Genomic DNA, 22,087 nt, shown 5'->3' with positions numbered 1-22,087 from the left:
GACTGGAGTTTGCTCATCACAAGACATTATCTGGAGGTCAAAAGCAGACTATTGCTCAGAAAATGCTGCTATATGAAATGTACCACCCCAAGGACCAAAGTTTACTGATGCTTAAAGGAAGAAGGTGTACATGTCTGTATTCATACAGCCTTCCTTACATACATACATGAAAGACCTTATAAACTATTTTGAAGAGTGATTGATTGTTCCATTTGTTTTACCACAAAGAACTTCTGGATGCTGGCACAAAACTCAAGAATTCCTGCTTATACAAGAAAAACTCCAACTCTCTATTCCTCCTGAAAGCAGACAACTTAAAAGTTTGCCTCTTTCTCTAAATCTGGCCAAGAGTACCACTGTAGCTTGCTGCTGCTAAGTATACAAATGGAACAGGACATCTGTGTAAGAAAGTGTTATAGCTATCCAGAATACCTAACCTGAAAATCCCTTTTCCCTTTGAAGAATCATCAAAACATGAGCCTGACTATCTTTCAGGAATTTTGGGAAGTATTTGGAATGGGAATTTTGAATTTTGGTTTTAAGAATACCTTCCAAAGTTTTCACATACATTACTTACAATTTTAAAAGTACAAAACACAATTTATGATGAGACAAGTAAAAAGATATAAATACTTGGCACTGCATGGCCAATTAGTTACTGTATTGTGCTGGTCTCTAATCACCATCATCCCCAGCCAGCATGGCTATTGGAGTACGCATCCTTAACATTCCACAGTTCTGGAAGTCACTCAGCCTAGGTCTCTCTCTCTCTCTCTCTCTCTCTGTTTTAATTGTTCTGTACCTTACAAATATACTTACGCATGCTTTACCATAAACAGACTTGATTTAACTTATGCATACTGGGGAGTCCCCAGATATATGTAAGCTGCTAGCTTACAGCTCTGCTTACGTCTAAGAATGTTCCTAAATTATTCACGATTTTTATCAAACCGAACAGTATATTATTTCCTCTCACTGCTGCTGTATGCTCTGTGTTGTATTTATTTTCTCTTTGCCAATACAGATTGTAACTAAAAGCTTTATAATCAAAAAAGGAAAACTTTTCTACCCATGCCTGTATATTGGAAAAAGCCTACCGGGATCATATACAGTACCTAGGCACAACAATAAGATTTTCATACCTGACGTATTTGGAAGTAGGAGGGCGCAAGCTGTGAACTGTTGCCATCCCTGATGAAATGTACCGATCTCTTCTTCTCTCAATTCGACGCACATTTACAAAATCTCTGAGAGCACATATAAAACATTATCAGCTCATTGAAACAAAATGGATAGTGGAAAATATAGTCCGACTCAGAACTTACCTAGGAGAGACGACGCCACCTGCAGCACTAGCTGCCACATCATAGGATATGGATGTGTTATCATCAATCCGTTGCAAGATCTGGTAAAAAAACAGAACCTTTTTCCCCACTTCTGTCAACACAAGCTAGTCTAGACTACTTCCTTGGCATGGTTTCTCTGTCAAGGAATTTTGGCTTGTGAAGAAGCCAGAAAGATGATGATTAATTTCAGGCATGTTCACAAAATTGACTTCTAGATTTACACAGAAGAAAAACAATAGCACTGATTCTTTTTTGGCATTGTAAGTCTCCGTATATTTAGCCTGGTACTAGGAGAAATAGTGAGCCAATACATTTGGAGAGCAGATTGGGTAAAAGCGATAGGCTTTGTCATTGAATAAGACAGAAAAAATCTGTTCTTGGCAGAAACCAATGGATACAAAATGAAATCTAAATGCCGAATCTGGATAACCTTGTAGAACTTCAAAGAGCCTCTTATTTTATAAAGCTGCATTAATCCAGTGGGAGATCTGTGTGTTCGAACCCTTCAGTCCTAAATGCTTATGCAAGTGGCACCAAACACCTGAAAGCAGCAAAAGTGTCTTTAGCAAACAAAAGGATGAGTACACGTGGTACTAATTCATAACAATTACCTTAAGAAGGAAAATCCCAAATAATACAAGAAATTCTTTTTGCCCCCAATCTCCCCCAATCATTTACTGAAGATAACAGTTCACAACAAGAAGAGCCATATACAGAATTTCAGCCTGGGGGATTAGAGAGGTAAGAATAACCAATGCTACAGATAATGTTAGGCATACGTAAATAATAGCCTTTGGTTACAAGCCTAGTTTGGAAAGGCTTACCTGGCATGCTAGCATAGTTTTATTCCACAGGACTATCTTCTCTGGCTGGAGAATCAGCTCCTGGTACACTATCTCAGCTGGACATTGTAGAACAGCCTGCAAGCGGGGACACAAATGACAGTGCACAGCCTCCCCCCCCCCGAAAGGCTCACAACACTGGGTGAAATTAACCAAAGTCAGTTGAAATTGAGGGATGAGCTCAGACAGTTAAACACCCCAAGCCAGGAAACAATTATTTTCATTTAGTGGCCTATCCTCCACACTCATTAAAGCTGTAATTAAAATAAATATTCATCTGAGGCCCATGTGATCCTCAGAGGTTGTTGGGTTCCAACTCTATCATCCCTAACTGATAGTTATGTCAGCTGGGCCTGGTGGGAGTTGAAATCCACCCATACCCCAAATTAAAGTCTCTCAAACAATGCCATTGGCAGAAGTGCTGGAAGGAGTGAAATGCCAGCTAGATGCAAAAAGAAATATGTGTAACTCAGGGAGGCAAGCTACCTCCCCATAGTATCTTCCCCTCCAGCCATTCAAAAAGCATCTCTTTCAGAACATAGGTTGTATCTGCCCATCTCTACTCGCTTCACTTTCAACAAAAGGTGTAGGAAAGGAAAGAAGAAACTGGAGCTGGTTGGAAAGCTCAGAGGAAGCTGAAAGTCATCAAGGCTCCTTACCTTTAGAATGAAAATCTTGCCATAGAATGGCATCTCGAGACAATGAACTGTGTCACCAAACTCCTGCACAAGAGATATTAAAGGCACATGAGTTCAACATCTGCCCCTTTCGCTGTCTCATGAAAACTTCCAGGGTTGTCGTGCTCCCCACACCCACCATTTTTTATTAACTGAGCTGCCCCAAAGGCCTGACCCACCACAAGGACAAACAGTGGGCAACCCTGTGCTAACTTGTCTACCCAATTCACCAACTGCCAGTCTAAACAACAACTTCCACTGCTTCCAAAAGATATCTAGCCCAGTGAGCATCCAGGAAGACTATTCCAGTTGAGGGTGAAGCCCTCTTTGTATATGCCCTGGCTGGCTTAATTTGGCACACAGATGAGGTACTTAAGACAGCATTCTTGGTTACTCTCAGAGGCTATGATGGACCCACAGAAGTAAAAAAGACAGAGGCTGGGTGCAGCTATTTAGACTATGACTTATCCGCAGGGATGTGCGCATTCTGCTCTTCCATCAAGAATCTGGTGCCAAGTGAATCCAGATAAACAGTTAACCGAATACATATACCTCTTATTCTTATTTTGCTTTGATAGCTATTGATAGGGGAAGGATATAGGCAGCTACGCTCGAGTTTTACTTCTGAGTAACAGAACCCTACAAAAGCCTTACATAGCCCACAGGAAACGCTGTATTCTTCACAAGCATTTCCCCGCCCCCTCCGGTACCACTGTTGGGCCTCCGTGGTTCAACTTCTTCCTTTTCTCTTCTCAACTTAGGGATGCAGAAGTGCTGCCTCCTGGTGTTGAGCAACAGCTAGGAAGGAAAATTTGCTTCCCTCCAATTATTTGCCTCCCTCAAATTATTCAGCCTTGAATTATCAATTCGGTAGGTCCTCATTATTAGAATTTTTAATTAGAATTTTTAAATTAAATTTTGGTCTACAGACCTTTCATAAAAACTAAAACCAAAGCGACAGAAGGATATAAGACATCAGGTCCTTCTTAACACTTGCTTAAGAGGCCAGGCCAAAAAGCCTCAATGCAAGCATGACAAAGCATCGATTCTGCACCATGTAGGTACATCAGCAGTCTTTGACATCGCTTTGGCTCTGGCTGGAAGGGAGAACATGTCACAAAACTTCAGCACCGCTCTTTGTAAATCACCTTTATTTGGCCTTTATTTCACCAAGAGGGAGAAGCACCTAAAAGAGCAGCTAAAAAGACTACAAGGATTTTTCATCCCACAGTGAGGTTTTCTATTTTTGATTTTTAAAGAATATTTGCACATAAAAAGATCTTTTAGTAATAATAAACGTGGCGGCCTGGAAGTGTGGAGTATTATTTCAGTCTGGGCTGTCTGATTTTGTTTTTAACTGTTTTAATGTTTTTTTTATTAATCGGACTGGGCGACCAATAAACTTAAAATAATAGTAGTAGTAATCATCATCATCATCTGAAGCACCACTTGAAGACCATCGGCATTGACAAAATCATCATCAGTCCATTGCAAAAGGCAGCTTTACTTGGAACAGCTGACATCCTGCAACGATACCTTGAATACCATCAAACAACATCTGCCCATCCCAGGTCCTTGGGAAGGACTTGATAGGTGGACAAAAATGCCAAATCCAGTCTAAACATCTGGCTGACTATGCGACCAGCCATAATAATAATGTACTAAACAGCACCAGCCACTCCATTATTTCAGGGGGATCATAACTTCTGTTTTGTGAAAAGGTGACACGACTGGTTCTAGGATTTCTAGCCAGCAATCACTCAAAACTGTAAACTTACTGTGCACTTCTCAAATGTCCAGTTTTCCTCTTGGGCTAAGATCTGATCCATCACCTCCATTGCTACCTTGCCTTGCAGGACATATTCTCTCTCCTAGGACAAAATATGAAACACAGCTTAGCAACACATAACTCATCTTATACCCAGTAAATGTTGGCATCTCAAATTCAATAGATCAAGACTTAATTTAATCTACTATGTACAAGGAGGTACTCTTGGTCTGCACCCAGCATCAGCCAGACAGACTTTCCTTCACTTGCCATCTGCCCTGTGTCCCCCCATTCTGCTCCTGAGGGTCAAAGTAATCAAATTCTACTAGCGGGTGCCATTTCACAAGAGGATGGAAAGATCAAACTCTGTAATCCACTGAATCAGTATAAAAACAGTTTTCCTTAAAACTGTTAGGTACTCTTTTAAAAGCCAGAAGTCATCATATTTTTTGACAGGCTAAGGGTTGAAATCTGGGCTGGGTGCGTGTGTGTGTAATGATATATAGTGGAGATGATTTTTCAAATACTTGGATTTCTTCTTTTCTCCCCTGGTTGGGGGAGATTTAGTTGTTTTTTTTACCTTTGGTGCGGAAGGAACCTTATGTTGAACTTATTCTAAGGTTTACATAACAGTTCTGTTGTATTTTTCATCTCAAAATAGCCCAATTTTACCCAAAATTCAAAGTGAATTTAAGGACAATTTCTCTCCCTTCACCCTCCAAAAAGGTTATATTGGGGGAAAAAATTGTCTGCCTTTTTTATTTTATTCTCAGTGAGCTGAATATTTGTTAATTTTCAGCAATCCTTCCGCCAATATTCAGTAGTACCGTCTGAAGAGGTGTGAAAAGCTTGAAAGGAATTCAATATTCCTTTCAAGTGGCTTCCAAGTCTCACATTAACTTTCTTTTTTGGATACTGTGCAAATATATCCAAACAAGTGTCGTGTCATTTTAGGTATTTTAAGTTATTGTAACAGCTTTTAAATAAAAGTGGGGGTTTTCTTGTAAAGCAAAATAAACTTAAAGAAAAACTCTAATCACCTAATCAGTTTAAATATTACAGCCCTAGCTGCATGACTGACGTTTTTAAAAAAGTCAGGTATCATGTCTACTGCTTCAACAGTAAGACTGAATAAGCAAGCCCAGCCTTATAGACATTTTTCAAAAGCTTCCTCTCCCATCTAAACCAGCACCAGCCTACCAACTTTCCTGTTTTATTTCTCCTAATGCTAGTGGAACTATTACTCATTCAGGGAAACAGATACCGATTGCTCGTCCATGTCACAGCAGAACTAGCATTGTACTACCAAAACTACTAAATTATGGCTTTATGCAGCTTCGTTGGGAAGTTGGCAGAAAAGATTAGACAGAATAATCCTGCCCCCTAGTGGATAGCAAGAGATAAGAGCAAGACATAAATCAGTGGATTTTTCAAGTAGTCTAGGACTAGGACAGTCTAGTGACTGTTGAAATTTCTGCAGGAAAGATTCAATCCCCAATAAAACTTTGATGTTGCACTTTAAAGGAAGCATGTTAGTTAAAAAACAGAAGAGATTGTGTAGGTTTTCCTGAAAGCCAGGGACCTCTCCAAGGAGAAGATAAGTAAGAAGTACCCTACTTAACTTTGTAAGTAGGGTACTTATTATAAGTAATAAGTACCCTACTTACAAAGTTTGCATAAAGTTAACATAAATAAAATATAATTATAATGCCTGCAGTCACACTCCAATTATTAACATAATATACTATTGCACAGACCTACATGAAGTGGCTGCAAATTTGATACAAGCAGATACAACATCTGATCACCACAACTATTGTGGCAGATCTTTAGTTTATGCTGATTCTTCTAGGCAAGGCTTTTGGGATTTAGACTGATGTTTGGGTAAAAATCTTCCCATGATAAGTGCTTGGATATCTCAAAGTAGAAATCACCAGTACTAAATTTCAGGCACCTGTCCTGGGGAATATTTCCTTGGATATTTTAGAAGCCAATCCCATTTCTGTGTGTGAACTAAAACTGAAAAGATGAAGGGAAGGGATTTAAAAAACCCTCAAAGTAGAAAAGACGGGTGGGTGGTGGTGTTAGTACTAAACGACACCTCATTCTTTTCCATGACTATAGTGGGTTGCTGCCCTCTACTCTTGGTTGACTAATCTTTCCCATCTATTTTACTACAGTTCCATTGTGCAATTTAGACTGGACACCCAACATAAAAGCAAACAGATTTATTCTAAAGAATACTAGCATGCATTGCATTATATTAAAAAACAGAAAAATATAATTCAAAATATAAAAATCATGATAGGTCATATGAAATATAGAGAAAAAGACAAATGGCGTATGTATCTTAGTTTAGTGGCACCTTAAAAACTTACTATGCCGTGGGATTTCATGGACTGTATTCTACTTTCAAAAGTTGTCTCAGGTTATATAAGCACATTTAAGGAGGGATGGGGCTCCAGTTAGAGGGAATGGTGATTATGTCATTAATAGTGGCCATTCACTACAGTAAACAATGGTAACAGTAATCAAGAATCTGTTTTTGCAAATGGCTCTATGGAAATCTAATCCCCGCTAACCAGATTGATGCCTTTTTAACCCAGAAGAACCCATCATGCATCTGCTTAAATGAACTAGTCTATAAAACCTCATACTATAACATGTTTGTCATTATAATGTCAAAGTCTGCTGTTTTTATTCTAACAGTCTAACCCAGCTGTCTCTTTCAATCTTATCTGAATGGTGCTTCCCTCAAGAGACAAAATGTTATATATGGTATCAGTCCTTCTCATGTGTCAAGACAACATGTCCAAGAATGCATTTTCCATTGATCTCCAATGAACTCCATGGTTTAAGGGTGTAAGTTTTTGTCTCTCATCTTAAAACCCACTACTATGGCCACTGACTGTGTGTGTTTATACACTTACCCATCATTTGATGCCTTTGCATTATAGAAACCTACACCATTGGGATATACCTCCTTCCATGCTAGCAAACTTTGGAGTTTGACTGGAAACCAACCCAATGGGGCCATATTGAGGCTCAGCTCATCCCAAGGCATACCTCATCAGTTACTGCTCTTTTCCCCATAACTTCTTCATCTGACTCATCTGATTCTGCATTAGAGAGAAAAAAGAAACATTTACAAGTTGAGAGATGAATTTTGGAAGTGTTGTGTGTAAAGCAGAGCTGACCACCCCAACTCTTCTGGAAAAAAACAAAACAAAACAAAATAGGAAATTCTAGATATTTACTGTTACTCATCAGTTTGAGTTACCCAGTGGTGAGTTTGCTTTTAGAAAGTGTCAGTGTATAAGAACTGCTAACCCTAAGAAAAACTAATCCTTCTTGGTTCCTGTATGAATTAATGGTTTGTCTTATACCTGGAAGGAGGCAGGCCTAGAATGTGATTCATGTAAAGGAAGACGGCATCCTTGCAGGTTACAGTGGGGCAAAAAAGTATTTAGTCAGCCACCAATTGTGCAAGTTCTTTATACTGATAACAAGGTCAAACAGGTGCCATTACTACAGGTAACGAGTGGAAGACAGAGGAGCCTCTTAAAGAAGTAGTTACAGGTCTGTGAGAGCCAGACATCTTGCTTGTTTGCAGGTGACCAAATACTTATTTTCCACCATGATTTGCAAATAAATTCTTTAAAAATCAGACAATGTGATTTTCTGGATTTCTTTCCCCATTTTGTCTCTCATAGTTGAGGTATACCTATGATGAAAATTACAGGCCTCTCTCATCTTTTTAAGTGGGAGAACTTGCCCAATTGGTGGCTGACTAAATACTTTTTTGCCCCACTGTAGATAATTCTACGCCAATTTTGCAACAATATGGATCAAATGTTCTCATAAACATGCATCAATCTCCCCGCATCTAATTCTGTTGAGGCCAGTATAACCTGGATGCTAAATTGTGAAAAAGCCCAGTGGGCTATTTCTTGTGTACATAAGAATATGGAGTTCATAGGAACCTTTAACTGCTTGAAGCACACTAGTAGGTTACAGAAAACAGTAACTGAAACACATTCTTTTCTTCTCTGCTAAAAAATGAAAGGATACAGTTCAGGACGTACAAACCGTGTCCTTTTATGTCTGCTCCTTTGTGAGTTCTTTTAATTAACAGAGAAGTGAAAGAGCCTGGTCACATTCATATCAGCTATTAAAACAAATTTTTCTTTTGCAATTCACAAAAGAGAAGCCACATGAATGTCATGTGAATTTATAACTTCCACATTCTTCTGCAGACCAACTTTAAATTCATCATGCAGAAGGTTGGTTAGCAAGTTTTTGAGAGGAAGAAAAATCAGTCACCTGCAACAGATTCTGGAGGGGAGTAGAACTGGCCATCTGAAAGTGCCCCTGAATAAAGCAGCGGTCCTCGAGCCACAGCAGCCTGAGCTGCCAAGTACCCTGAAAAGAAAAGTTGGCTGGCTTAGTCATTATCCTGTGGCACTTGTTGCTCAGCCTACATGACCCATATGACAGGGGAAAGCCTGTTCAACGAAGGGGAAAATGATGTTTGAAAATAGTGAGCAATCTTCTCAGAAATTAGACTATTTCACAAACTGGGAGTATAACTTTCACTGAACCCCAACTGAGACTGAAAGACTCAGGAAACTTGATCAGTTGTTCATTGTTCACTGGTGAAAAAGATAAAAATCTAGTGCCTAATTAGGAGAGACTGGCCTATTTAAGGACTGACTTGGCCTTCATGGAAGATCTGTGTGAGAGGGGAAAGCAAAGCAGAGTGAAAAATGCATTTTACTTCTTTCAGTTCAGGTTAGCAGACACTCAGTAATGAAGAGTTTGTAGGAAAACACACTGGTCTGGCTGTCTGGATCACTGATCCAGCAATTGAGATATCTGTCAGATACTATAAACAAGTGCCTTCTATGTCCTGTCAAACAGCAGTTCGTATAATGACTCTATCATCAGGGCGAAAGGTGTTATTAATATGTTTTTCTTTAAGTGCCTCATAATGAAAGACATACCAGCTCACCATTTACTTTTTCAACAATTTTATTCATTTATTTCTCATATTTACATATCACCAGAATCTGCTATGATATAATTAAATTTTTGTATGACTTTGATGTGGCGGTCTCAATTTGCAGTAGTAGCAATTCCCAGAATTCAGAATCAGCAAAACCTCATCATCAAGCCTACACTTCTGGAGATACTGGAATAGGAAAGCCGGTGGTGTTGGATTGGTTAGACTAAGTATTATATCCAAGGGATAGGCATGATTTTAAATACAGGCCTTCCTATTTTTAACTAATACAGACTAGAAATTGTGACCAGAATACTTTTAGGATGGTAATGGGAAAATATGACAGAATTTGAAAAGAAGAGACAAACTTACTGCACATTCCAACGTCTTCATGCTAAAATCCTCAGTATTTCTTCCTAAATGCAAGTCTAGATTTCATGATCATGGAACAGTGCTTTAAAAAGTCACCATGTCCTTAACTCATATGCATTTCAAACTACTGCAAATCGAGACCTCAACATCAAAGTCATATAAAAATCTAATTACATCATAGTAGTTCATGAATCTGGACATTCTGCTGGACAAACAAGGCAACTCTTTGCAGCATAACAGAAACATGTTTGGATGCAGAAAAGGAGACTTATCTCTCTTTTGTAAAGGAGCTGGCCAAGCTACCATAACTTTTCAGCTTGGCCTCTCTGTCTGTCACATCTAAAAAGCAATTGTCTAAGTCAATAGAGACCATTTTTCCTCTAAGCAATCCAGGTTATGTTTCAAGACTAAAGGTGGCATTTTAGTTCTGCCATCTTTTTAAAAAATTGCAGTATGCCAAAAATGAGATAGAAAGAAAAGATTTGTCATGGGTATATTCTAACTTCTTTCTCCTTATAGGAAAGAGGTAGCTTATTAAATGAACTCAAAGTCTTAGAAGATATTGGTTCTAATATAGCAAATGCTACCTTGAATTTTATGAGGCAGTCTCTGGTCAGAGGGCCTCCCCAAGACAGCTATTAACACCATTTTAATGGGTGGAACAGCAGCTTTATTTGATACATCCACCCTCATTTGGTAAGCAGACTCACATTGTTCTTCCTCTGTCTCTTGCGGCAAGACTTTGAAATCCAAAAACCATGTTTCTAGCCAGGCAAGGACAAAGGAAACGATGGGCAGAAGGTAGCCAAATGCCCCTTTGTTCAGCAGCTGTTGGATAAAGAAAGGAAAAAAAAAGGAGAGAAGTTTCAAGGCACATATTGGAGATCACTTGATATTTATTATAGCCTTCCAGTTGGGTTGTACCTATAACCTTCATACATTCCAGACAGAATGGCCACTGACTACAGGTAGACTTCATTTAGTGATTGCCTCATTTAGCAACTGTTCGCAGTTATGACAGCGATGAAAAAGTAACTTTATGATCAATCCTTGCATTTACGACCTTCGCAGGTCTGTAAAGCAAAGGAAAGCTGAAGTAAGATCATAAGCACAATCACAGTTTCACTTAGTGACTACTTTGTTTAATGACCGAGTTGCTGGTCCTAATTGTGGTCGCTAAATGAGGACTACCTCTTCGGGAATTACAGCAACATTTTTGGAGGATCTTAACTTAATGAAAACAAATATATTCTGTACTCCTTAAAGACTGGTATTCACCATCTTGGAAGATCAGCTATTAAAGATAAAACACTTCATTTGTAAGCACACTTTTGTACCTCCAGTCCCATTAGTCCCAGTGGAGTTTTAATGATGAACTGAAATCCCATGGGTTAATGTGGGATATTGTAACCTGCTCCAACCATTAGAAAGGTGGCCACAAAATTTCAGAGTAGAACCCACATTTTTTTTATTCATGAACTCACATCTGAGAAGATAACTTTCACTATCAGGAAAGTACTGGACACCAATGTAGTGATCTTGGGGATGAAGCGGAGGGAAGAAGGAGAAAGAAAAAAGAAAATCCATGAACAAACAAATTAGAGCTATCTCTTGGGCAGCTACAAAGATATGTAATTAAGTGAATTATGCAAATAGATTTCTCTTACCGCTATAACCCACCAATGACGGAGTCTAAAAACAGCATATCCAAGAAGTAGCACCGAGAACCGGAAAAAAGCCAACAGCTTATAAAAATGAACATACAAAGCATTTATGAACAATGATGAAGTTCTGAGAAGCACAAAACATCACAATTATTTTTGAGTGAACTAAATTAGTACAAGACAAAACTGCTGGTCCTGCAGAAAGCTTTTCGGAGATTGAAAAAGAATTCTACAAAATGCAATTGCTGACGTGCTTTAACAGTTAGCAATAATTTGCCCTGGCCAAAAAAAGCATCTCTTTTTAAAAGACAATTTCAGCAGAATACTTACAAATATATCAAAAAAGGATGTTTTAAAATTGTAATGGATGACTTCTTCCTTTAAATTGACCTGGATACTCTTGATAGTCTGAAAGTAAGTAAGATTAAAGAAAATGACATTGATAGAGTTTGATGGATGAACAAAGGCTAGCTAGGTACTTCTTAATGCAGTGAAGATCCACTGGGTTTAGGAAAGAATCTAAATTTATTTTAGCCTAGCCTTCCCCAGTTGGTGCCTGCAAGTATGATGGGACTACAATTCCCAGAATTCAGAACTAGCATAGCCTCTTATCGTGTATAAGCTCCCATTTCTGGAGAGACTGGAATAGGAAACCTTTAGGATCGTGCACAATTTGTATCTTGAGTGCAAAACTGAGTATGAAATCATCTGTTTCAAGCTCAAAACAGAGAATTAGATGCTTTGTTATGAGCTTGAAATATTTCCAACCTTTTTGAAAAAGCATGTTTCATGCTCAAGGACAGCAATTCTGCATTTGAGGTGGGACATTTTCTGAAGTTTTGTGCTTGAAATGGTTCAAAACAAAGTATTTTTCAAACCCTAGGAAGTTCCTTCTAGGTGATATTGGGTATCCCAACTGTAGAATAACATACAGCACTGGGATTAGCTCTACAGTAGTCCAGTCTGGTTTGGCTCATATTTTCTGTTATATATCTTTTAGTTGTGAACTGCTGAGAAAACTGAAAATGGGTTAGCTCTACAAGGAAGGGCAGCAAGTTTAATTTGGAGTGATTGCATCCTTAGACCAGCCAGGTTGTAGATATAATCACTAGTCTGATCCACTGAAATATATGTAAGAGGCATTAGGGAGCAATCTGAATCAACTAGCCCACTGAGGAAGACTAATTTATTGGGCCCCCAACACTACAACTAATTTAAACTTCACATTCAAATTGCATGAGCCTAGTCCAAGATGAATTGTTGTGGCAGTAATTAAATCTTGAGCCATATATAAGGAGGCTCTAACAACACTGCCAAGGTTCCCTCCCTTACCTGTTAAGCAACAGGGTGAATGGGTGATATATTGACAGAATTACTATCCTACATTCATGGCTTAACTATATCTAATCCATACTTGAGACTAAAAGGTGTTACTCCTGGCAGAGGAGCAGAATCCCATAACCACATAGTCACAACCTCCATAACCACTGAAGCCAGCCTCATAATATATGAAGAAACCCAGCAGGGAGAAACATTTGGGAGTGATATTGACAGACACATACACCTCCCTCAGATAGGTCTCAACAATATGTACATGATCTATAGCCTCATCAGGGATCACGTCCTGGACAGTGAGTGTTGCTCCATTCAATCAGACTATTTCAGCAATACTTAAGAGATTCAGTGGTAGTGCTAGAAGAACTAGAATTCTTGCAGAGCAGAACTGTCATATTCCTTCTCTAGTCAGTTACCATCCAAGTATGCTGGACTTCAATGCTCATTATTTTCAGTTGGCCTGGCATTTCCCAGGTTGGGGAAGAGTAGTTTTGCCATCATATTTTTGCCTGAAAAATTACTCCTTTCATCTTTAATGCTCCCTGCTTGATCTGCACCTCTCAAACACAGTATCAAGCAATGACAAGTGATAAGAGTTAAAAACAAACATGGAACATGAATGTTAAAAGTGATAAATCAAGCACTAGACACGTAGCATGAATGTAAACTTATTCAGACCAATATAAGCTAACTGCAATAACACATTCTGCTATGAATTATAACATTTAATAGGCACCAACGAATAACAAAAATCTGACTTCTAATACATATCAGAAGAAAAGATATCTAAAAAGCCATACCTGTCTTGAACTAGGTGCTATTTCATCTCTAAATGTTTTCCTCTACAACAGTGTTTCTCCACAGCTTTCTGGCTAGGGAATTCTAGGAGTTGAAGTCCACACAACTTAAAGTTGCTGAGGTTGAGACACACTGCTCTACAAGAATCCCTAACCCAGGGGTAGACAACATGGAGCTTTGCAGAATGATCTGGGTAACTTCTGTGAATGCAGGTCATTGGACATTGTGGTCGGTGTTTATAGAAACTGTAGCCTAGAACATCTGTAAGATGCCAGATTGCTGAACCCCTCAGTACATGCTGGCTGGGGAATTCTGGGAATTGAAGTCCACACATCTCAAAGTTGCTGAGGTTAAGAAACACTGATCTAAAGGGGATCTAAGTATTATGGAGATTCTCCCCTCTCCATTTGTTCTTATGAATATGAGATTCCCCTCCCTCCATTTGTTTTTATGACTGAGTTGTTAAACAACCGCTCTATACAATGGAAAGCCTGAATCTTGCTTCCAGCAGGACAAGTTTTCCTTTAATTGTGCATTCCTCTGTGGTGAAACTGACTGGCTCATCTGAGCCTGTAATTTTATCAGGGAAATCGTGTGCCATTTCCTGTGAATATAATATTTAAGACTTTTAATTGTTTCCCTTCCTTTCAAAAAAAGCCCCTTTTTCTAATCCTTTGAAAGCTAGGAAACAGAGTGAATGAGTGGCCATGTGATGAACCTCTGCTCATTTGTCTGTCAAAGAGGTTGTGGTTTCCAAATTGGCAATATAGTGGCATTCAAGAAGTGTGTAAGTCACTGTACTTGGGCTAGTTTCTCACAATGGTTCCTACTGTGGAATATACTGGCGTGCTGCCTATGAAGCAGGGCAGAGTGACGTGACAAAGGCATTCCATTTTCATCATATGGTTCCTTCCATTTACAACCACTCTGTTCTTGCTGACATGCCATATCATGAACTGTTTTATTTACTATCAATATCCGCAGTTACTGTGTATTCTGTAACTTTAAGTGATTGTGTTTGTTGATGACATTTCTATTCAGAGCTTGCAGTATGTCTTTGTCAATTAGCTACCCTTCAGATATGATGGACTACAACTTCCATTTCCCACAGACACATGGCCAACAGATTTAGAAGGTCCCAGGTTGGAAGAATTGATGACAGCTATAGGTCCTACTGTACTAACTGCTGCTGGTAAGCAGGATTATAGTATTACTCCATGGGGGAGTAGTTTTTTCTAATGCTCTGAGGAACCAATTGAAATATCATCTTTGCAACCAGGAAGGAATGTTTTTCTTTAAAGTCAAATTGGCTTCTATTCCTATAGCACAATGTGTTGAGTAATTCGCCTGAGTCATTAGTTCACCAGCCTGTAGCACACAATGGCATTGATATGTGTAGGTTTGTTTATAGGTGGAGACACCAAGTTGCCTTCCTTCTATGACCCAAAATTAGAACAGTTCCAAGAGGTTAGTCACTATTGTATTTGTTCCAGGCTGGTTTATTAGTTAACTGAAATTAAAAACTTGCAGGTTCAATTCAGCCTCCCTTTTGGTTTGTGTTTAAAGCTGAAATGACCAGACAACCAGGCCAAAAACCCAATGAAACAGAAGGCCCTTTCTTTACTCTTCTTCCCTAAGATGTGGAACAACATGCAAACAAAAATTGGCAATTGACAAGCATCCATACAACCCACAGTACATGGGTTAATAACTTGCTTTGATTACTAAGTAGCTCTGTTTCTAAGGTGGGCTCCCTAACAGAGCATAACTACTTAGACAGAGACTGACTGATATCAGCACAATAGTGGCATATCACAGAGAATGGACTAGCCAAACAGAAGCATGGTTTCTTCTGAAAGAGTCTGGTGCATTGCTGTTAGCTTGGGCAACCCATTACCCCGTACAGGGAGAGGCATTTCCAGTTTATACACTGTATTTCACCCACTGCAATAGCTATGTAGAACAATGACTCTGGGGAAACTTTTATTCCCCTGTTTATTTGAGCAAAACGGGGAGGGGGGAATAGAGGGAGAAGGGGGAGAAGGGGGAGAAAATCTTATTTGCAAAAGCCAGCTCCTCAACTCACATTCAGTTCAATTATCCAGAGGAGTGAGATGAAGAGAAGGTCGAAGGTCACAAAAAGGCAGAAGGTTCTCCGCACATCAGAAATGGCCCTTCTTCTCTGGGGAGAAAAGTAGTAATGTGGAGAAAACCCCTGGGTGTGTGAAAGTGAGGAAGCAATGGCGGGAAGACTCTGCTCCAAATCAGTGTTCTGCAAGCCACATAACTTGCTCATCCTTGGAAAGAACAGTGAAGTTGTTGACACTCACGTACAGACGTGTCATCCGTGATCTTGTCACTGGATCATCTGTTTTGAGAGAAAGGGGGAGAACGAGGAAAGAAAGAACACACAGATGAGGCCTTCTAGATGCTAAAGCTATTCTTTTTGCCAAGGAACTCTTAGATAGATACCCAAGCATATTCCTCAATAACATGATATTTAAGTCAGGTCGATTTGCCACGGTTGTACAGTGAACTCAAGGCAAGTGGAACCCCATCACTAGTGCCTGCTCACACAATGTACATGTGCAAAGAAATTCAGGATCCTAAGACAAAGAGGAGGGGAATGAGGAGAAAAGCACTTGAGCAGAATGACCTGAAATAAATCTGAGTACAAAATATTCATTTTCAATATTTGGTTTGATTTTGCCTCCATCAAGTTGGGACCTAGCCTCTATCCTACTTCTGCTCTTCTTTAAGAAGGATAAAACAGACAACAGTAATACAGGTAGTCCCCTGAAGGATCTTGAACATGAGTGATGTTTTGGGAAAAATGAACAACTGGTAAGAAACTATGAAAGTCACATGTGCTTCTCAAATATATTATTTGGTAGGTTCAATGGTGGAATGAAGGCAAGTATGAAAATGCTGGGCCGCCCCATTCCAGCTTTTGTCAGTTGATCCATAAGGGGGATTAGAAAATTGTGTCCCCCTCCCTAATAACTACAACTGTTGTATCAGATGGTGGTTCGCAGATTTGGAAACAATCAAAGGTCATCTAATCCAGCTTTCTACCCAAAGACAGCAGGGCTGGAAGAAGTATTTTGCAATAACTAGCAGCAAATTACATGGGAGGAGGAGGGATAGCTCAACTCTCCCCATACCCCATTTACAGTTGCTTGGGATAAGACCAGCCACCCAACCAACCAACCCAGCCAGATCAAGTTATGAAATTAAAATTGCATTTTCGAAACATCCAGCAGCAGAACAGCTTTATTCCTGCCATCTCTGCGTAGCTAGGCTCCAAGAATAGGGGGTGTGTGAATTTTTGAGAGGAGGGGAGTACCAGATCTGCAAAAAAGTAAAGTGTCCAAATTATGAGTCACATGTTACATCTCCCCAAGTGGCAGCTTTCACTATAAAACTTATGCCAGCCGTGACCGAGAGGCAATTAGACCTTCCATCTGTGCATTTTGCAAGGAAAAGCTACAATTTATTTTATTATTTATTAATCAAATTTGTATGGCCACCCATCTCACCAAAAGCAACTCTGGGCGGCGTACAACAATCTGATAAAACAACACATATATAAAACAATCAGTATAAAAATATAAGAATCAATATCAAAAGATAAATAATATAAAAACAGAATATACAAACCTTAGGCAAAGAGAGAATAAGAATAAGAACCTCACCAATGGAGCCATCTCAGCATGTCTTCAGTTCCCTGGGAGCCCCAGGCCTGGTGATATAACCACTTCTTGAGGGACTTCTGGAATGTCAAAGGGGATGGAGCTAATCTAATTCTGGGGGGAAGAATGCTCCATAAGGTGGGCACCAAGGCAGAGAAGGCCTGTCACCTAGGACCCACCAAATGTACATCCCTAGCTGATGGTACCCACAGCATGCCTTCTCTGCCAGATCTAATGGGGCAGGCTGATGCAACTGGGGAGAGGTGGTCCCTCAGATAACCCGGTCCCATGCCATGAAGGTTAAAACTAGCACCTTGAATTGGACCTGGAAGCAAACTGGCAACTAATGCAGCTCATGGAGCAGAGGTGTAACATGCACTGTTCTAGGAGCGCAAAAAACCGCCTGCGCTGCTGCATTCTGTATACTCTTCAAGGGCAGCCCCATGTACAGTGCATTACGGTAATCCAATCTGGAGGTGACTAGGGCATGAGTAGTCACTTTAACCTTTAACCTGTAAGCAGGGCCTGCTGATCCAGGAATGGGGGCAACTGGTGCACAAGACAAAGCTGTGCAAAGGCCCTCCTAGCCACAACTCCTACCTGCTCATTGAGCCAGAGTCATGAGTCTAGGAGGAGTCCTAGATTGCACACTGGGTCTGACTGGGGCAGTGCAACCCCATCCAGCATAAAAGATGGCATAGTCCTGGAACCAGTGGACCCCAAAACCCAGAGCCACTCAGTCTTGCCAGAGTTCAGCTGAAGCCTGTTGCTCCCCATCCAGACCCTCACCACCTCCAGGCACTGGGATAAGATGTTCATGCCAATGCTTAATTTGCCTGGGGTAGAGATATATAATTGGGTTTCATCAGCATACTGACAATACCTCACCCCACGGCAATGGATAAGCTCACCCAGCAGTCTCATGCAGATGTTAGAGGAGAGAAAGAAGCACTGAACCCTGTGGCACCCCACACAATAGGGGCCTAGGGTGGGACCTCTCCTCCCCAATCATCACTGACTGGAATTGACCCTGAAGAAAGGAGGTGAACCAGCACAACACTGTGCCGCCCACCCCCAATCTTCTGAGCCGATCCAGAAGGATACCTTGGTCAATGGTATCAAAAGCCACCAAGAGGTCAAGTAAGGCAAGGATAGACGCACAACCCCCATCCCATCCACGCCAGAGATCATCCAAAAGCACGACCAATGTTGTTTCCGTCCCATACCTGGTTCTGAATCCTGACTGAAGAGGTTCCAGATAATCTGCTTCCTCCAAGGCCCTCTAAAGCTTCTGCGCAATCATCTTCTCTACCACCTTCCCCAAAAAAGGGAGGTGAGATACTGGATGAAAGTTGTCCAATAGGGTGGGGTCCAGCGATGGCTTCTTGAGAGGGGGCAAACCAAAGCCCCTTTAAGAGGTAAAGGAACAACACCCTAATTCAAAGAAGAGTTCACCACTGCTAGAACCCACTCACACGACACCTCCCAGGCCGCTTTAACAAGCCAGGAGGAGCATGGATCTAAAGAGCAGGTGGCTGAGCTCACAGTCCTGAGGATCAACAGGTTTAAACCATTCCCAGTTAACCAGGCAAGACTCCTCCCCAGGCATCTCCTCCAGACCTGCAACAAGGCCAGCATCTAACTGGGAATGAATCCAAGCGACTTTATCAAACAGATGCTGCGCAAATTCCTCTGCTTGCCCCTGTAAGAGGTTCCCCACACACCCCTTTACCCAAGAGGGCTCATGTCACCTGAAAATGGGCTGCGGGGCAGCAATCCGCAGATGCAATAAGGATGGATAAGTACTAGCACTTTGCTGCCCTTACTGCCACAAGGTAGCCTTAATAGCGGCTCTAACCCACGTATGGTCAAGTTCATCCTTTGTTGAGTGCCAGTGATGCTCTAGATGTCTCTTTTCCCATTTCATTTCCCTGAACTACTCTGTGAACCACGGAGAGTGATGGCATCCCCGAGAGGGGAGAGGTTGCATGGGTGCAATCCGATCCAAAGCCTCAGCAGCCCCCTTATTCCAAGTGGTAACCAAGACTTCAGATGGACCATCCAGCAGGCCACCAGGGACAACCCCCAGCTCCCTCTGAAATCCATCTGGGGCCATCAGTTGCCAGGGACAGACTAAGCTAATGGGTCCAGCCTCCCTGCAGTAGACAGTGGCACAGAAAATCCCACAGAAATCAGGGCGTGATCTGACCATGACAAGGGGGAGACTGAAAGCTACCCCAACTGCAGAACACATTGCCACTGCTCTGACAGGAACACCAGATCTGGAGTGTGACCACTGTCCCAAGTTGGGCTCTGGATGACCTGGATAGGCCCATGGCTTCTCACGGAAGCCATGAACTCCCAACCACCTCAGACCCAGACTAGGGAAGGCAAATTGAAGTCCCCCAGAACCATAAGTCTGGGGAACTCCACCTCCAACCCAGAAAAGGAGTCAAGGAGCTCAGGCAGGGAGGTTGCTATGCAGCAGGGAGGCTGGTACAACAACAACAATCCCAACTAATCCCTAGAGCCCAAGTTAATGAACAGGGTCTCACATCCGGTGACCTGTGGGGCAGTGTCCCTGAAAGCTGTAAGAAATTCCCTGATGACAACTGCCACACCCTGGAGTCTGTGCCCCAGAGTCCCAGCTAATGCCACACTCGAAACCCAGCTGGGCAGATTTCGGAAAGGACAACCCCCTCTTCCAACCCAGCCAAGCCTTGGTAATACATGCCAGGTCGGCCCTCCCATCAATGTTCAAATCATGGATGAGGGAGGTCTTATTATAGACTGCCCTGGCATTCAGTAGCAGCAGTCAGAGGCCAGGGCTACTGAGGGTCTGCTGACAGGGCATAGGGGCTGAGATCAAGGAGCTGGAACATGGAACTGTTATGAAGCAATTGTTCTGCAGTCCCTGAGGGCAGTCTGCTCCCTGTCTTCGGCCATATTTCCCCATGTCTGACACCACCGTGATGCTATGGCTTGTCTCCACCCCCCAATAAAAGCCCCATCCCCAGAACCAACCTCCCCAAGACCCATAACTGGGAACCTCCCAGTGTCCTCATCACACATCCCTGGGAGGGGAAGCTAGGCACCCTGAAGCACTTTAGCTCCACCAGCTCTCAGTGCCAACAGGGTACCCAGCCCTCACCTCCGCACACACTACCACACACACATTAAACCACATTAAAACACCCAAACACACACAGACTCCCTCCCCACCAGCAGGAGGAGGGCTCCCCTCATCCATTCCCCCACCAATTCCTCCCCTGGCTCTCACCCAGAGGGAGGAATCAGACCATTCGCAAAGGCACTCAACACAGGTGGAGCCACGTTCTCTTCCTTCCTTCCCTCCTTCTTCTTTCCTATTCTCTCAGGGCTACCCGGAGGGCAGGCAAAGTGCCTTCCACAGGGGAAGGGCTCCACAGTAGCCTGCCACTCTACTGTCGCCACCCCCCCCACCAGGCCACCGCCCACACCTCTTAAGCCCCAGCGTCCCACAAGAAGAATAAAGGAGATGATACCCACAAATTATGCAGTCAAGTTTCCTGCATTTGGGGAAACTGCAGGGGTCAGCACATCTGGAGGGCAATGAATGATTCTCACCCTGGGAAAAACTCCTTCATGATCAAGGTATCTCCCCTGCCAGGTAAGTACCCTGGAAAGGGTGTGTGCCCTTTCTGTAAAGGTTGCTATGTATGTAGGAATCATACTTGGTTCCCAAGCAATATGCAAACAGTCCCTGCTAAAATGACCTCCAAATCACTAAGCTTCACTGAACTTGGGGCCGGGAGGGGGGAAAAGTCACTTTAAATCATTCAATAAAAACTGGCAGTTGCATTTCCTATTGGAGACAAGAGGCCTAAAGTTCAGCCATCTTACAATTCCCTTATAATATATGCCTGCACTTCTGTTGATATCATTGCACAACTTTGAGACCACTTACATATCTATCATAATATCCATCTCAAAAAAATTAATCATGAATCATAACCAATCCCTCTTTAGTGCATTACTGAATCTGGTTAAAAGGAACAAGAATGGAGATTTCTCAGAACAAAACTTGGGGATTTATGAAGAGAAGGAAAACAACACTATGTATTTGGTCACCAAAGTTGGGGAGAAGTGAACATATGCTACCAATCAGAGAAACAAACCAACCCTTTTTATTATAAATAAATAAAAAATGCAAAGAGCCCCAAATGTCTATATAACATTGGTTCAATTACAAAATAAAACAGTTGCCATTTTACTGAATAAAGTCAGAAAAGTTGCTTGTTTCATCAGATTGTATAATCTATTTGTGCCACATCAAGCATTTTTAGTAGCTCTTGCTTCACAGTGGGCAAAGAAGTGGTCTAGATTCATTAGGAAAAAATAATATATTCTTGTAACAACCCTCTTTTAAACAATGCACTTTTTATGCATCAACAGTCAACCTTACTCTGATCATTTGATAAGTAATCTAAGTTATTTGGCTCTGGAAATGTCCACCAAACATGGTAGGGAGTCCTCCTAGATTCATGGCTATTGCTAGATGGGCAGGTGGAGGCCATGGCTGGGAGAGCCTACGTCCAGCTTCAACTAGTGC

General features: G+C 41.5%; 1 protein-coding gene and 1 non-coding gene across 7 annotated transcripts in view; both read right to left on the bottom strand.

The window, feature by feature from the left end:
* The window catches only part of STARD3 (StAR related lipid transfer domain containing 3), a 33,772-nt gene that overhangs the window by 4,331 nt on the left and 7,354 nt on the right, over nt 1-22,087 (bottom strand). Inside the window, exons 2-15 of one of the 6 annotated variants that reach the window (XM_088143404.1) lie at nt 18,723-18,930; nt 17,500-17,610; nt 15,891-16,172; nt 12,002-12,079; nt 11,675-11,752; nt 11,492-11,545; nt 10,718-10,835; nt 8,957-9,055; nt 7,700-7,752; nt 4,644-4,736; nt 2,848-2,910; nt 2,171-2,266; nt 1,326-1,405; nt 1,143-1,247 (exon numbers count right to left, since the gene is read on the bottom strand). In XM_088143404.1, coding sequence (XP_087999530.1) covers nt 1,143-1,247; nt 1,326-1,405; nt 2,171-2,266; nt 2,848-2,910; nt 4,644-4,736; nt 7,700-7,752; nt 8,957-9,055; nt 10,718-10,835; nt 11,492-11,545; nt 11,675-11,752; nt 12,002-12,079; nt 15,891-16,100 — 1,127 coding nt within the window. In that variant the 5' untranslated portion in view covers nt 16,101-16,172; nt 17,500-17,610; nt 18,723-18,930. The remainder of the gene's footprint in view (nt 1-1,142; nt 1,248-1,325; nt 1,406-2,170; nt 2,267-2,847; nt 2,911-4,643; nt 4,737-7,699; nt 7,753-8,956; nt 9,056-10,717; nt 10,836-11,491; nt 11,546-11,674; nt 11,753-12,001; nt 12,080-15,890; nt 16,173-17,499; nt 17,611-18,722; nt 18,931-22,087) is intronic. The other 5 variants (XM_088143405.1, XM_088143401.1, XM_088143402.1 and 2 more) reach the window with 5 other exon arrangements.
* Nucleotides 20,989-21,153, bottom strand: LOC112540195 (U1 spliceosomal RNA). The gene has a single exon (XR_015796657.1). It is a non-coding gene; the product is annotated as a U1 spliceosomal RNA (small nuclear RNA).

The sequence above is a fragment of the Python bivittatus genome, unplaced genomic scaffold (assembly GCF_059951505.1).
Source record: "Python bivittatus isolate LINGU-HERP-01145 unplaced genomic scaffold, Pbiv_v1 ctg000410_np1212, whole genome shotgun sequence".
In the NCBI taxonomy this organism is placed as follows: domain Eukaryota; kingdom Metazoa; phylum Chordata; class Lepidosauria; order Squamata; family Pythonidae; genus Python; species Python bivittatus.
This window is presented reverse-complemented; position numbering and strand designations above follow the sequence as displayed.